A 15,928-nucleotide genomic window follows, 5' to 3' on the forward strand; every position below is an offset into this window, starting at 1 on the left:
TGCCCCGCTGCCCCGCTGCCGTGCTGCGGCGACTGGCGTTCGGATTTTTGGATCTCGGAGAGCTTTCGCTTTGTTTGCCTTGGATCCTTTCATTTGCAATTAGCAGCAGATCACTTTGCAAAGCATCAGAAAAACGAAGGACTCGAGGAGACTCGGCTAGTAGACGCTTGGCTCCGAACGCCTTTTCTTCCGACCGCTCCGCTTCGCAGAAGCTGCCATTATAATCGTTGACTGGATTGTAAGTACTCACGGCGAAGAGAGCTCACTGCTCCCCCGCTTTTAAAAATCATTATTTCGGGATAGTTTGTGGATTAGCAGTGTCAGCTGAGCCTTCTTTTCTGTGCGGGAAAACTCACTCCGCAGGAACGGCCATTTGCAATCCGGCTTGGTAGCTCGCTTTGCATTGTCCGGCAGCGGCACCTAGAGGTTAGAACTTGACAGTGCCTCTAGTTGATTTAATCGAAACTGAATAAAGACAAAATAGCCGCTTAGTTGCTGCTGTTCCTTCTGGAACTCTGTAATTAAAGACTTCAAGTCACAACAAACTACTTTTCTGCCTTTTGGAACTTTAGAGTGAAACAAATCCTTTTTAGAGGAAAAGTGAGTCACAGAAAAGTAAAGATGAGTAAGAGCAAGGATGATGCTCCTCATGAACTGGAGAGCCAGTTTATTTTACGTCTGCCTCCGGAATATGCTGCTACTGTGAGACGGGCAGTACAATCTGGCCATGTCAACCTGAAAGACAGACTGACAATTGAATTACACCCTGATGGCCGCCATGGAATTGTCAGAGTGGATCGGGTTCCATTGGCCTCAAAATTAGTAGATTTGCCTTGTGTTATGGAAAGCTTGAAAACCATCGATAAAAAAACCTTTTACAAAACGGCTGATATCTGTCAGATGCTTGTATCCACAGTTGATGGTGATCTCTATCCTCCTGTGGAAGAACCTGCTGCTGTTGCTACTACTACTGCTGCTGCTGCTGCTGCTCCTGCTGCTCCTGCTGCTCCTGCTCCTGCTGCTCCTGCTCCTGTGGCAGATCCCAAGGCAAGCAAGAAAAAGGATAAGGACAAAGAGAAAAAGTTTGTTTGGAACCATGGAATTACTCTGCCTCTGAAAAATGTCCGAAAGAGAAGGTTCCGGAAGACTGCAAAGAAGAAGTATATTGAATCTCCAGATGTGGAGAAGGAAGTGAAACGTCTGCTGAGTACTGATGCAGAAGCTGTTAGTACTCGTTGGGAAATAATTGCTGAAGATGAAACCAAAGAGGCAGAAAATCAGGGCCTTGATATATCTTCTCCAGGAATGTCTGGCCACAGGCAGGGCCATGAATCACTGGAACATGATGAACTTCGAGAGATATTCAATGACCTCAGCAGCAGCAGTGAAGATGAGGATGAGACCCAGCACCAGGATGAAGAGGATATAAACATCATTGACACCGAGGAAGATCTGGAGAGACAGCTGCAAGACAAGCTAAATGAATCCGATGAACAGCACCAAGAAAATGAAGGAACCAATCAACTTGTTATGGGAATTCAGAAACAAATTGATAATGTGAAAGGCAAGCTTCAAGAGACCCAGGATCGGGCAAAACGACAGGAAGATCTCATCATGAAAGTGGAGAACCTGGCTCTGAAGAACAGATTTCAGGCTGTGCTGGATGAACTCAAGCAAAAAGAAGACCGAGAAAAAGAGCAGCTCAGCTCCCTGCAAGAAGAGCTGGAATCACTCCTAGAGAAGTAAGGAGAGAAAGGCCATTAAAAGAAGCAGCTACTATCTAGATCTTATGGCCTTGTTGATTCTGTTCCTTCCAGTGCCTTTTGTGAATGTATTATCTCGTTTTAAAGCTCTTGACTTTATCTTGTAGAAAACAGAACTGTTTATCCTGTAGGCAGGAAAATATAGGAAAGTTGTAGGATTAGTAAAATGAACAATTCAACTGTAAACACAGTTTCACTGCAGGGCTTTGCTGTTATGGCTCTGTTTTCCCAGAACTGTTATTCTTTTTTGTGCCATCTGAACTCACAAAGAGCCCAACCTAGAGACAGTGAAGATAGTTTGTGATTTCCCTTCCCCTATGCAATAGTTATTTCCCAAGTATTCAGTCAGAGTAGTTCTTTTTTACACAGAGATAGATAGTTTTATAATGTTTCTAGAAAATAAAAACAATTTGATTTTTACTGCAAAATGTTATGTGTCTCACTTTTTCATCGGTAGTGAGGTGTATTTACTTGATGGATCTAATGACTGAACATTTTAATGTTACAGCTAAAGAAGTGGTGATACTGGTTTTAAGGAAAAGCATTATAAGGGGAAAATAATGAGGATTGTGATCTTGGTATTAAATGGCATTTGGAGGTACGGAAACACTAGGTATAGGACTTTGTAAACTACCTTAAATTTTGTGAATGAAGGTCTAATGTACCTCCCTTTATTTCAAAACACTAAAACTCATTTGCTCAAAATACTTCAAATAAAACAATAGCTATTATGTACAGATCAACAAATCCTCTGCTTTGGATTAAGACTTTTTAGACATTTAATTGCTATAGTTTACAGTGAGAAATGATGCGGTTAACATGTCAGTTTATCAAAATTGCTGTTGAAATCAGTAGTATATCTAGATATTTTAAAATTTCCATGTTTACAGAGAATCATGTTTCCTATCTGATTTTTGAAAACCTGATAGAAATTTATAAAATGCAGAATTGCATGTGATTTATGACATTGGTTTACTAGAACAATTATTTATACTTTTTTTTTTAAATTTAGGTTGTTTATTTTTCATTTCAGTGACCATCTACAGAGATTTTGGAATTCAATTCATTCATTGTTGCACCCTTCTCCCCAATTATTTATACTTTTAAAGCTATACTTAGACTGCTGCTTTGAGACTTCATGTTTACCAGCTTATATTAATAATTCTAAGATTTCTGTATAGAATATGGAAGTTTAACCAAGGTTTCCTATAGGCTTTGGACTATTTCTTGAAGTTTGCAAATAATAAGAGGTCAGTTTTCTTAACCATGTTAGGGTGAAAAGCAACAAATACAGGAGTTTTAGTAATGTAGATATTTTGCTACCTTTATAAGGTGAACCCTTGTAGAACTTCAGAAGGTACAATGACCAAACCTCACAACTATGACAGGGGGAGGTCAGAAATCAATTTTTTTAAAAAAACAACACAAAACACCACAAACCAATTCGGACACCACTGCCCTTCACTTCATTGCTGGGTCCAGTAATTTGTTACAGTGGCCACAGAACTCACAGGTCAAAGTTACAATTAAGAGAATTTATTAAGAACAGCTTGGGTCAGGAAGTGTGTGATCAGGCTCAGCTCTCTCTTCTGGTCAGGACAGCTTGCTCAACTCTGCTGTCCATGCAAGTAGGCCCTTTCCTGGCATATGTAACACCTCTTGGCTCCCTTCAGGATAAGCCCTCGGCAGTGAGACTGCTGTTGTTGAGAGTATAATCAAGTTGGAACTTACCCATAGCTGACCCACCAGCAAGTTTTCACAGACATAAATCTCCCCGGAGGAGATTGCCCTTCTTTCTCCTGCAGAGCACCTAGTGGATTTGAACTTTGTCCCTTTGTGTTAGCAGTGCAATTCCTTACCACTAAGTTACTCACCAGACCCTTTCTGTCACCACTGACTGACACAGGACTTCCTCCAGGCCTCATTACTTTGTCTGCCACAGGCCTTTTTGGTCCTTTCACTGTCTTTAGTGTTGTACTCTTTTAGGAGGCTACTTGTACTTCTGTCAGTCCATTTTGGAGGACTGGCTGCATGTGTAAGCAAATTCATAAAGTTCAAAGCATGTCCAACCCCTACCCTGTCCAGGGCCATGAACTGTTCAGTCCCTTCTTGGTAGGCCACAAACACTTTGCCATAGTAGGCCATAGTCCCGTCACTTGCAAAAATATATTAATTAATCTCTGCAAAGTGCACACATAGCATAGGTCAGGCTACACCTTGGGGCCAGATGAAAAGATCAAGACATGAGTTAACTTCTCACCAAAGAAATTGCAATCCATCGGGACAAAGGTGACAACTTCCCCTAAGGTAGAAAACTTGGGCAAAATAACTCTTCAGGACTTGAAGTCACTGCTAATGCATAGTCCCAAGGAATCTCTGTAGCCATTAGTGGATTCAGACTGCCATTGCCAGACAGCCTTTAAATTAGCAGTACAACTCAGTGCATTCTATGACACTAGAGCTCCTCTCTCAGAGCTTAAAACTCATGGCTGTTGGGTGGAATTTACCCACAACTGACCCTCCAGTGGCTTTTCGGAGGCTGTAAATCACACACGATTACCCAGCTTTCTCTTGCAGGTCAGCTAGTGGATCCAGGCCACCAGAGGAGTGCGACTCCACACTTTATGCCCCCAGAGTTTACCTTGTTAGGGTTTAATGGGAAAATTTCAAGGTGTTTTTCAGAGAGCCAAATAAAGTAATCTGAAGGAGCTAATTTTATCACAACATCTGGAAAGCTCCCACCATATTTGATTGGATTTCCCCCCCCTTCTACTTGGCACTTTTATTATTGAGATTTGTCCTGGTCTGGAAGAGGAGGCTGGGATGGGCAGAACCAGTACCCATTTGATGGGCTTTCTTGGGCATCAGTCATTTCTCCATATTTTAAGTTCTGAGCAAACATCCTCATTAATGAAACTCCCACAGAAGGGAGCATAGTGACTACCAGGCAGCCTGGGATGGGGCAGCGCCTTAGGCGCTGCTGGGCCCTTGGACAGCGGGGCCAAAATGTCACCCACTGTGTGGGTGGTTGGGAAACGGCAGCTGTATCTGCGCACAGGGGCACCGTCAGGACCCACCAGGAACTTCTCGAAGTTTCAGGCAATATTGTGGCACACTGGAGACCATGTGATCAACTTGGGGTCTGTCATGAGTGCAGAGACATCTTCCCTGGGCGTGGTCAGGGCCTCCCAGAGAAAAGTGAAGAGGGAGTATGGTGCACCTGAGCACCATGAACGTTGCACCTCTCAGAAAGTGTGAAGTTGGGCTCGAACCCCGCCTGGTCCGACATGCTTTAGGAAATTCAGGATCTCTTTCGTTTTGGGTGTTCTCTTGATGCCCAAACAGGTTGCATGGGAAGCTGAGCATGACCAGCCCTCTGTGCCTTTCCGGGGTGCCCGCTTGCAGACAGATCATTGATCTGGATTTAGTCCCAGACCCATGAAGGCCACCTTCTCGCTAAGCAGCACTTTACCCTACTGTGAGCGCAGGCCTAGGGGCTCCCTGCCAGTCAGCAGAAATACATGCATTATAAACTATGCTGATAGTCTAAACCCCTTATTTCTAAGGTGTTCTTGTTTTAGATTTATTATATGCAATTAGTAATGAGTTGTTGTTTGCCATAGAGTGGGAACCGACTCATAGCTGTTCTCCAGTGGGTTTTCAGAGGCAGTTAATTGCATGGTAGGAGATAGCCCATGCTTCTCCTGCAGAGCAGCTGGTGACCTCAAACCACATTCCTTCAGGAATGAAGTACAGCTTCTTGTCACGGGGGGCCCACCAGAGCTCTCTAGTATTGAGTACACTGTGATTTATTTTTATTATTTTTTTTAATATTTGTACTGCTAACCCAAAAGCAGCACTCCGTGGTGGTTCGAATCCACCAGCGCCTCTGCAGGAGAAAGCTGGACAATATCCTTTTGTGTTATTTACAGTTGCTAGGATTCTGGAGGCAAGGATTCTGAGGCTCTGTCTAACATACTTTGGACATGTTGTGAGGAGAGACTGTTCCTTAGAGAGGGACATCATGCTTGGGAGGGTGGAGGGACGGCGCAGGAGAGGAAGGCCCTCTATGAGGTGGATTGATTCAGTGACTGGGATAATTGGGATGGGAGTGTCAGAGACAGTGCGATTAGCACAGGACAGAGCGGAGTTTAGGGCTGTTGTACATAGGGTCGCTATGAGTCGCAAGCGACTCGACGGCACATAACAACAACAACAACAACAGGAGAGGTTATTCCTTGGAGAGGGACATCATGCTTGGGAAAGTAGACAGTGAAGGAGATCCTCAACCAGGTAGAATGGCACAGTGACTGCAGCAATGAGCTTGAATGTGTCAGAGATTGTGAGGATGACACAGGGTAGGACAGGGTTCTGATTGGTTGTTTATAGAATTGCTGTGAGTCATACTCAACAGCACCTAAAAACAACACTGCATATGTACCCAAGAAAAATGACAGGAGAAGATCAGTTCCTTTGACTTGTGGTGTTGGAGGACTGAATATCCCGTGGACTGTTGAGAGTACAAACCTGTCTGACTTGGAAAGAGTGAAACCAGTTTGCTCCTTGGAGGCAAAGATGGTGAAGTGTCATCTCACATTCTTTGGGCATGTTGCTGCTGCTGTTAAGGGCTGTTGAGTCAAGTCTGACTCATAGTGACCCTATAAACAATAGGACTGAATCCTGTCACTTGACCCCATTGCTGCAGTCACTGTGTCAGTCCATCTGGTTGAGGGTCTCCCTTTTCTTCACTGTCCCTCCACTTTTCCAAGCATGATGTCCTTCTCTAAGAATAGCCTCTGCTAGCAAAATGGTCAAAGTACGAGAAATTAAACCCTGCCATCCTTGCCTCCAAGGGGCCCTCTGTCTGTGCCTTTTCCATGACATACCTGTTTTTATATATATATATACACACATTTTTTCCAATTATTAATGCATTTTTATTGCCTTTTAGCTCAATTTTCTTTTTTCTTGAGATTTTAATCAAAGTCTATAGAGAAGATTTCCATTAATTCATTCTTGCACATTTTCCTCCCTGTCCACCCCTCCCCCCAGTTTGCTTTTCATTTGGAAAAAAAAGTATTTCATTGTTATACAATCCCCCCAGTCCACTTTACTATGCAGCTCTTATTCTGGATTCCTGTCATTCAGATAATACCTAATAATATATATCCCCTCCAAACAGTTCTCTCCCTCATCTGTTTCAATGCAGTGCACATTATTTATCCCCTTTCTTCCTAGTTTCTCCCCAACCCTGATGTCAGTCCTGTTTTATAACAGTGGCACCATGCAGCATTTGACCTCTTGTGACTGAGATACTTCACTTAGCATAATGTCCTCCAGGGTCACCCATTTTGTATAATAGTTCACGAGTTCCTTATTTTTCAGTGCTGCATAGTATTCAATTCTGTGAATATTCCACAGCTTCTCTATACATTCATTTGTTGATGGACATTTGAGTTAATTCCAACTCTTTTCTATTGTGAACAAAGCAGCAATAAATATGGGTGTGCATATATCTGCTTGAGTGGCAATTCTGGTTTCTTTAGGGTATATTCCCAGACGACGACAAAGAAAGAGCTACGGTGGCCTAGTGGAAAGGAAGCTGTGCTACCAAGCCGAAGGTGGGTGATATTCATCTGTGGCCCTTGACCAGGTTCAAATTGTTTTCCTCTCAAACATTCTTCTAGGTGGTATAGCACTGGTCTGTGCATTGCTGTATAGAGGTAACTCGTGGTTGCTGTGATGCTGAAGCCTGTGACAGTGATGTGCCAATCGTGGTAATGGGCACCCATGGTGGACAGTGTTGGCTGGAGCCTCCCGACTAAATCAAGCCTGGAAGCAGGAGCGGCATCCACTTCCAAAATGGCTTGCCTCGGGAAACTTTATGTACGAACAGTGCTCAGGCCGTTCGTTCATAGGGTCGCTATGAGTCGTCTACGACTCGGTGGTATCAAACAAAAACAACAATATTCCCAGTAGTGGAATTGCTAGGTCAAATGGTGTTTCTATTTCTAACTTTTTGAGAAAGCGCCATGCTGCCTTCCATAGTGCTTGCCCCATTTTACACTCCCACCAGCAGTGAATAAGGGTCCCAGTTTCTCCACACCCTCACCAGCATTTGTTGTTTGCTGTTCTGTTGAATTTTGCTATTGTTACTGGGGTGAAATGGTATCTCATAGTTGTTTTGATTTGCATTTCTCTTAGAGCTAGAGATTTTGCATATTTCTTCATCTGTTTGTTTGTCATCTGAATGTCTTCTTTGGTGACGTGTTTGTTCATATCCTGTGCCCATTTTGCAATTGGGTTGTTTACCTTTATCTTGTTGTGGTGCTTGAGTATTCCATAAATTCTAGATATAAGTCCCTTATAAGGCATATCATTACCACATATTTTTTCCCCAATCTGTGGCTTCCCTTTTTACCCTGCTGGAAAAATTGTTGGATGTGCATAGGGATTTGATTCCTTAGAAGGTCCCATTCATCTGTTTTATCCTCTCCTGGTTGTAGATTTTTCAGAATGCTTGGAAGACTGTTCATGTTGTGGATTAAGGCTTCTAGAGTTCTTTCAAACTTTCTCTAATGAAGTTTTATAGTCCTTGGTTTTAGTCCCAGGCCCTTGGTCCACTTTAAGTTGGTTTTTGTGTATGGTGTGAGGTGTGAGTCTTGCCTGAATTTTCTGCAGAGAGTTTTCCAATTTTGCCAACACCATTTGTTAAAAAGGCTGTTGTTTCCCCATTTAACTGATTTCACCTCCTTGTCAAAAATCAGTTGTCCATAGGTAGATGGGCTGATTCCTGGATTCTCAATTCTATTCCATTGATCTATGTTTCTGCCATTGTACCAGTACCCTGCTGTCTTGACCACCACAGCAATGTAGTATGATTTAAAATCAGGAGTGAGATGCCTACCTTGTTTCTCTTTTTAAGGAATGTTTTGTTTATTCTGGGCCTTTTACCATTCCAAATGAAATTGGAGATTGCCTTTTCCATCTCATTGAAGAATGGAATTGGCATTTGTGTTGGGATTGCATTGAACATGTAAATTGCCTTTGGTAATATTGTCATTTTCACAATATTGAACCTTCCTATTTAAGAACAAGGTATATTCTTCCATTTCTCCGGGTCTCTTTTTGTTTCTTTTAGTAATGTTTGTAATTTTCTTGAATAGGTCTTTTGTGTTTCTAGTTAGCTTTACTCCCAAGTATTTAATCTTGTGATTAGCTATTGTGATGGGCATTCTTTTCCTTAGCTCCAGTTCTGTATTCTCTTTGTCACTGTAGAGAAATTAAACTGATTTTTGTATGTTGATCTTGTATCCTGCCATTTTGCTTAATTGGTCAATTATGTCTAGTAGTTTTCTTGCTGAGTCTTTCGGGTTTTCTAAGTATACTATCATATCTGCATTAGAGAGATAATTTTACCTCTCCTTTGCCAATTTGGATACATCTTATTTCCTTCTCTTGTCTTATTTCCATCGCTAAGACTTCCAATACAATATTAAATAGGAGAGATGATAGTGGCATTCTTGCCTACTTCCTGTTCACAAAGGGAATGCCTTTAATCTCTCTCTATTGAGAACAATGTTGGCTCTTGGGTTTGCGTACCTTTTACTGTGTTGAGGAAACTCCCCTCCGTTCCTATTTTGTTAAGTGCTTTAATCAGGAAAGGGTGTTGGATTTTGTCAAAGGCCTTTTCTGCATCAATTGATAGGATCATGTGGTTCTTGTTCTTTGCTTTGTTAATGTGATGAATTACACTGATTGTTTTTCTTATGTTGTACTCTATCCATTCTTTTGGAAGTCCATGGGGTAGACATTACTCTTCTCCAACATCACAGTTCAAACGTATTAATAACTCTGTAATCCTCAGGACATCATGTTTAGAAAGGTGGAGGGAGGGTCAGCGTAAGAAAGATCTCAACAAGATGAATTTTATGGTGACCGTAACAATTGGTTCAAATGTATCAGATGTGGCAAGGATGACACAGGATAGGGAAGGGTTCAGATTCATTGTTAATGGAATTGTTTTGAGTCCTAGTCGACTTGACAGCACACAATGACAACACTTCAAATGCTCATAACTATTTCTCAGAAAGCTCTAGATGACCCGGGTAAAATGTATTAGTTCTTCCTTGATAATCTGTTTTTTCTCTTCTTTCCTGTTTCTACTGACTGTAGGTGGGTGGGGGCGGGGGGAGGAAATGCCGTTACCACCCACTCAGCTACTTAGAAATCTGATGTATAACTTTTAACTTCTTATACCTCACTACTTGTGATACTACATTCTAAATAGCTCTTTACTCACTCTGTCCTTATTATATGACTGTCTACACACACAGAAAAATACACAATGATGTTGAATAAACTATGATTCATACTGATCCTGTAAACCACAGATTGGAACCCTTGCCCTATCCTGTGCCTGTGCAAGCATTGTTACAGTCACTGTGTCAACCATCCTGTTGAGGGTCATCTTCTCTTTTGATGACCCTCTACCTTCCCCACCATGATGTCTTTTTCCAAGGACTTGTCTTTTCTGACAAATGTAAGACAAAGTGTGACCGTCCTTGTCTCTAAGAAGCATCCTGATTGCATTTTCTCTTGTTGTTGTTGTTAAGTTCTGTCAAGTTGTAGGTGACTCATAGTGACCCTATGAACGAAAGTCCTGGACACTTGTGTGACTTTCATCCTTTCTCCAAGTTCATAGGGTTTCCAGAGGCAAGCCCTTATGGAAGTGGATGCCACTCCTGCTTCCAAGCTTGTTTTAATTGGGGAGCTCCACCAAACACTGTCCACCATGGGTAACCATTCTCACATTTGACTCATCAGTGTCACAGTGTTCGGCTTCACAGCCACCACGAGTTACCTCTGTATAGCAAGTGGACATACCAGAGTTACACGACTTAGAAGAATGTTTCACCAAGAACAGTTAAAAGCAGGCCTGAGGGCTGCGGAGTAGAGTCACCGACTTTTGGCTTGGGAGCATGACTTTGTGTCCGCTAGGCCAACTGCGCTCTCTCTCTCTGCTGTGGCTGTGTTGTTGTTGTTGTTAAGTGCTGTCAAGTCGTAGGTGACTCATAGCGATCCTATGAATGAAAGTCCTGGACACCTGTGTGACTTTTCATCCTCTCTCCAGGTTCATAGGGTTTCCAGAGGCAAGCCATTATGGAAGTGGATGCCACTCCTCTTCTGAGCTTGTTTTAATCGGGGAGCTCCACCAAACACTGTCCACCATGGGTAACCATTCTCGCATTTTCTCTTAACACAGATTTATTTGTTCTTAACAGATAAATGTCAGTCCCTTTTATATTCATACATCTCACCAACACCACAACTGAAAGGCATGGATTCTTTGGTCTTCCTTTACTAATGGTCCAACTTTCAGATGCAGTTATACACCAATTGAAAATACCATGGGAGCTCTTGTTCCATACTCTGTAGTGAGTCGTGGTACTAATCTGAAGCAATAAGTCTCTTACAGTTTTGAATCTGTGCATCAGAGGGACAAAAATGGCAGGAAAATTGATGGAAGCTTACAATGAGTTGGACTCAACTTCACAGCAATGAGTTTCACCCTTGTTAAGCCTTGCTATCTCTTGCCTAACAAGTGGCAACAGTTTCCCAACTTCTTTGTGTCCAAAGTATGTGAGATGACCTTCAAAATCCTAGCCTCTAAGGAGAAACTTGGTTTCACCCTCTCTGAGACATTTATTTCTTTTTTTGGTGGTCCGTGTCATGCTTAAGACTCTTCTCTAGCATCACAAATTAAAGGCATTACTTTTTCTCTGTCATCCTTAGTCATTGTCTAGCTCTCTGATGCATAGCAAGTAATTACAAAGACTGTAGCCTTAGTTTTTAGACTGATACTATTGCATTCTGATTTACTAGTTACTGTAAATTAAGAATGGTAAAGAGATTATAATTTTAAGGTCATGATGTAGTGGCTGGAGTGTGATGGTGAGCAAATAATCTATTTGTCTCAATTTTATCATCTCTAAAATTGCCTGTCTCATGGAGTTATTGGCTCAGTTGATGCATGTACAAGATTATAATATAGTAAATGAATAACAAGATCATATTATTATTACCATTTGCTAGACTCCAAAATATTACAGTGGTTATAAATTTGTTGAATTAAAAAAATAATTGAGAGATAACTAGTAAAAAAACCAAACAAACTGAGAACTTTATGGTTTGGGGCTTTACTCCCAGGTTGATTTTTTTAGTCATTCTTGAGTTGATTTTTGTGTATGGGGTTGATCATTATGTTGAGTGAACTAACTTGGTCTCATAAGGACAAATACTGCATAAGACCACTATTGTAAAAATAGGATAATTTGTAAAACATGTATGGGGATTGACAGGTGGAAGGAGTGAGCAGAGGGGTAAGGATGAGTAGGGCAATAATCACAGGGTTGCACAATTTGGTGGGTGGAGAGAAGGGGTTAAAGGAAATGGGAAAGATCAGGTGGGAACCTGAAAAGACAAGTAATGGTGGGGATAGTCCAATGGTGATTATTTTATAAAACATGGTGAATGAGGATGATGATATGAAACAATGTGAAACACAATGTGTAAGAACTTTTTAATCAAACCAATATAAAAGAAATATTTAAAAAAATTTTTTTAATTATTATTATTTTTTGTGTGTGTACCATCAAATCAGATCTGACTGGTACAGGAGGAGATTGTTCCTCCAACTCCAGCAGAGCATCTGGTGGATTCAAACTGCTTACCTCTGGGATTGCAGTGCAGTTTCTTGCCAGGAGGTCACCAGAGCTGGCCTAAGATAAATATTTTTTAAAATGTAATTGAGAATGGCTGACAAATTTATAAAGCAGTTCACTGTCTCATTGCCATCTACCCATGATTGATTATCCAGTCGGCTTTGTGAGGCTGTCAGTGACAATGGAGGAGATTACAAATCTTCGTCCTGCAGAAAAGCTGTGGATTTGAGTCAGCAGAGAGGCTCAGCCTTTGGGTCAGCAACACAGCACTCACTGGATTATGCCCCCTTTAAATGTGGTTGACTAATTTAAAATTTGAGAAATCAAAGTAATTTACAAAGCAAAGTATATAAATGGTATTATAGAGGACACTTTGACTTAGTTTACAAGCTTTGTTATTGTAAAAATTTGTTTGATGACTTTACATTCATTTTGAAAAGGCTCCACAGTAGGCAGCAATTATCTGTTGCATCATTTTGAAAAAGAAAATATCACCTGAAGACTTTTGCAATCCATTTCTCATTAAGTAAAACCTGTTACCAGAAAAGACTCACTTTTCCTTTTTTTTTAAAGCTTGGCATTTCTTTTTTTGAAATTAATTTTCATGACCGTTTACAGAGATTTTTTATTTCCATACGTTCATTGTTGCATTTTCTCCCTGCCCACCCTCCCCCTACTTTGCACTTCTCTTTGAAAAGTAAAAGAAAAATTATATCATTAGTATAGAATCCCCACACTCACCCACCCTGAGTATACTCCACTATACAACCTTCATTCTGGACTCTTGTCATAACCATAATACCCAATCATATTTCGCTTTCAAGTAGTTCTCTCCCTCATCTCTTTCAATGCAGTATACATAATTTGTCCAATTTTTCTCAGTCTCACCCCAACCCTGATGTCAGTCCCGTTCTACCATGCAGCACCTATCCTTTTGTGACAGAGATATTTCACTCAGCATAATGTCCACCAGGGTCACCCATTTTGAATAATATTGCATGAGTTCCTTGTTTTTCAGTGAAAGACTGACTTAAATAAAAAAATATCAATTCAAGAATGCTACAAATTCTGATAAGAAAATAAATTAATTGCAAAGTATAATGGGCAGTGATTCTTGTCTCTTCCTCAGCATTAAAATTAAAATTAAGAAAGAACTCACCCATCAACAAACGATTGGATAGAGAAGCTGTGATATATTCACACAATGGAATACTACACTGCCTTGAATGGGAGCAGGTGTGTCAGAGACAGTGAGGTTGGCACAGGACAGAGCAGGCCTTAGGGATCTTGTACATAGGGTCTCTATGAGTCACAAGTGACTCTACTGCACATAACAATAAAGTCAGTAAGCCTTAGGAGTTAGCAACTTATGACCTTGAAGTAACATGTCTGGAGTGGCTGAGGAGTTTAGTCTCAGCAGATGCCCTTGTTTCCTATCTTAATCCACTCCCTTTAATTCCTTCCACCCCTCTTTTCTTTGGTATGTTTGGGTCAGATGTTTTGACACAACTGAATCATAATTTAAGCTCAAACTGCATGTAAGTAGCATATAAGAATATAATTTATTGCTTCTGTGTTAGAAGTCTACAGGCAACCTTAGACTCAACAACTCACTAGGACTTACAGTATTTAAGAAAGCTTTTGTTGATAGGTGTATTTTTGTTATGTATGGATGAGTTGGAACCAACTCATAGCTGACCCTCTGGCAGGTTTTCAGAAGTAGTATATTGCATGGGAAGAGATTGCTCATCATTCTTCTGCTGATGAATTCAAACATTGTGCCTTTGGGATTGCAACACAGCTCCTTACCACTAAACCGTAATATAATCTGCAAAATGATGCAAATTAAGATGAGCAAAGGGAAAAAGTGCATGGGTTAAGTGCAGGAGAAACCAGACTAATGCTCCTACTTTTCACTTCTCTAGTCACCAAATAATGCACATAATTTCCCAAACAACATGCTGGGAAAGGCAGAGGGTGAGTGAAAGAGAAAATGCTCAGTGGAATAGATTGACAGTAACATTGGGCTCAAACACGTTGGAGATTGTGAGGATGGGGAAGGCTAGGGCAAGGTTTCGATCTGTTCTTCATAGTTGTTGTTTGTGTACCATTGAGGTGGAACTGATCTATAGCTGACCCTCCAGTGGGTTTCCAGAGGCAGTTTAATTGCACGAAAGGAGAGTTCCCATTAGAGTCACAATTAATCATAGTTGATCCAATAGAGCCTAACAACAGTGTATGATAGTCATACAAATTGTTACCAGCAAGGAGAAAGTTCATTTATTTAGATGTACTTTTATTTATTTTATTCTTTTTAATAATACATTTTTTATTTTGTGATTTTATGAAAAGATTATGGAAAAGTTGGATTTTCATCCATTCATTATTGCACATTTTCCTCCCATCCTTCCCACCCCAGTTCACTTTCTTCTTTTTTTTAAAATATTCACTAATTATTGAACAATTTCCTCCCTTCTCCAGTCCAGTTTGCAATGTACCTCTTATTTTGGACTGTTGTCATACTTATAATGCCCAATCATAGGTTCCTTTTAAACACCACCATTATAAAGCAGGACTGACATGGGGGGGGCGTTGGGAGGAGAATAGGAAAAGAGTGGATAGATAATGAACACCACATGGGAACAGATGAAGGAAAGAACTGTTTAATAGGAAAGTTTATCTGAGCCATGGTTTTTAAGGTTTTTATTGGAAGTCAGTCACATTACTGATCTTAACTATTCAGTCTCTAGCTCCTGACAGGTCAAACTGACGTAATGTTTTGTAGGGTCTTAGACAAAGAAAAATAAGCATTCACAAAACCAATTTGGTCAACTGTTAACAGGCTAAGGCCCCAGTTATGCAAAACCATTCTTGTTTCCAGAGAAACATGGCCCTGCTGCCTGCTGCCAAATAATCGAACCTTGACATACATGCAAATGAGAGACGGGTATGTTGTTGTTAAGTGCTATCAAACTGAGTACAACTCAAAGTGACCCTATAAACAATGGGTGTGAACACTGTTCTATTCAGCACCTTAACAACTCTGACACATATGAGCCCTTTGCCACAGACACTGAATCAGTCTATCTTGTTGAGGATCTTCCTCTCCTTTGCTGAGCCTCTCACTTTTTTTTTTTTAATTTAGGTTGTTTATTTTTCATTTCAGTGAACATCTACACAGACTTTGGGATTCCATTCATTCATTGTTGCACCTTTCTCCCAGCACAAACCCCTCCCCCCTCCCCCCCCATTTGCTCCTCTCCTTGAAAAGCAAAACAAAAACTCACTTTTAAATCATAATGTCCCTTTGCAAGGAATAGCCTTTCCTAACAAAGTATGTCCTAAGTATGTAAGACAAAACTTTGCCAGCCTTGCTTCTAAAGAGCACTCTGTGAAGGGTATTGCTTTTCTTAGCTCCAGCTCTGTATTCTCTCTGTCACT

General features: G+C 40.9%; 1 protein-coding gene across 1 annotated transcript; it reads left to right on the forward strand.

Moving 5' to 3' along the window:
- The first annotated feature begins 621 nt into the window (after positions 1–621).
- On the forward strand, positions 622–1,746 carry TAF7 (TAF7 RNA polymerase II, TATA box binding protein (TBP)-associated factor, 55kDa). Its single transcript, XM_006891137.1, has 2 exons — positions 622–955; positions 1,031–1,746. The coding sequence occupies exons 1-2, from the start codon at positions 622–624 to the stop codon at positions 1,744–1,746; spliced, it is 1,050 nt and encodes a 349-aa protein (XP_006891199.1).
- The last annotated feature ends 14,182 nt before the right edge of the window (positions 1,747–15,928 follow it).

This window comes from Elephantulus edwardii, unplaced genomic scaffold (genome assembly GCF_000299155.1).
Source record: "Elephantulus edwardii isolate Elephantulus edwardi_28Jun2011 unplaced genomic scaffold, EleEdw1.0 scaffold00095, whole genome shotgun sequence".
Classification (NCBI taxonomy): Eukaryota; Metazoa; Chordata; class Mammalia; order Macroscelidea; family Macroscelididae; genus Elephantulus; species Elephantulus edwardii.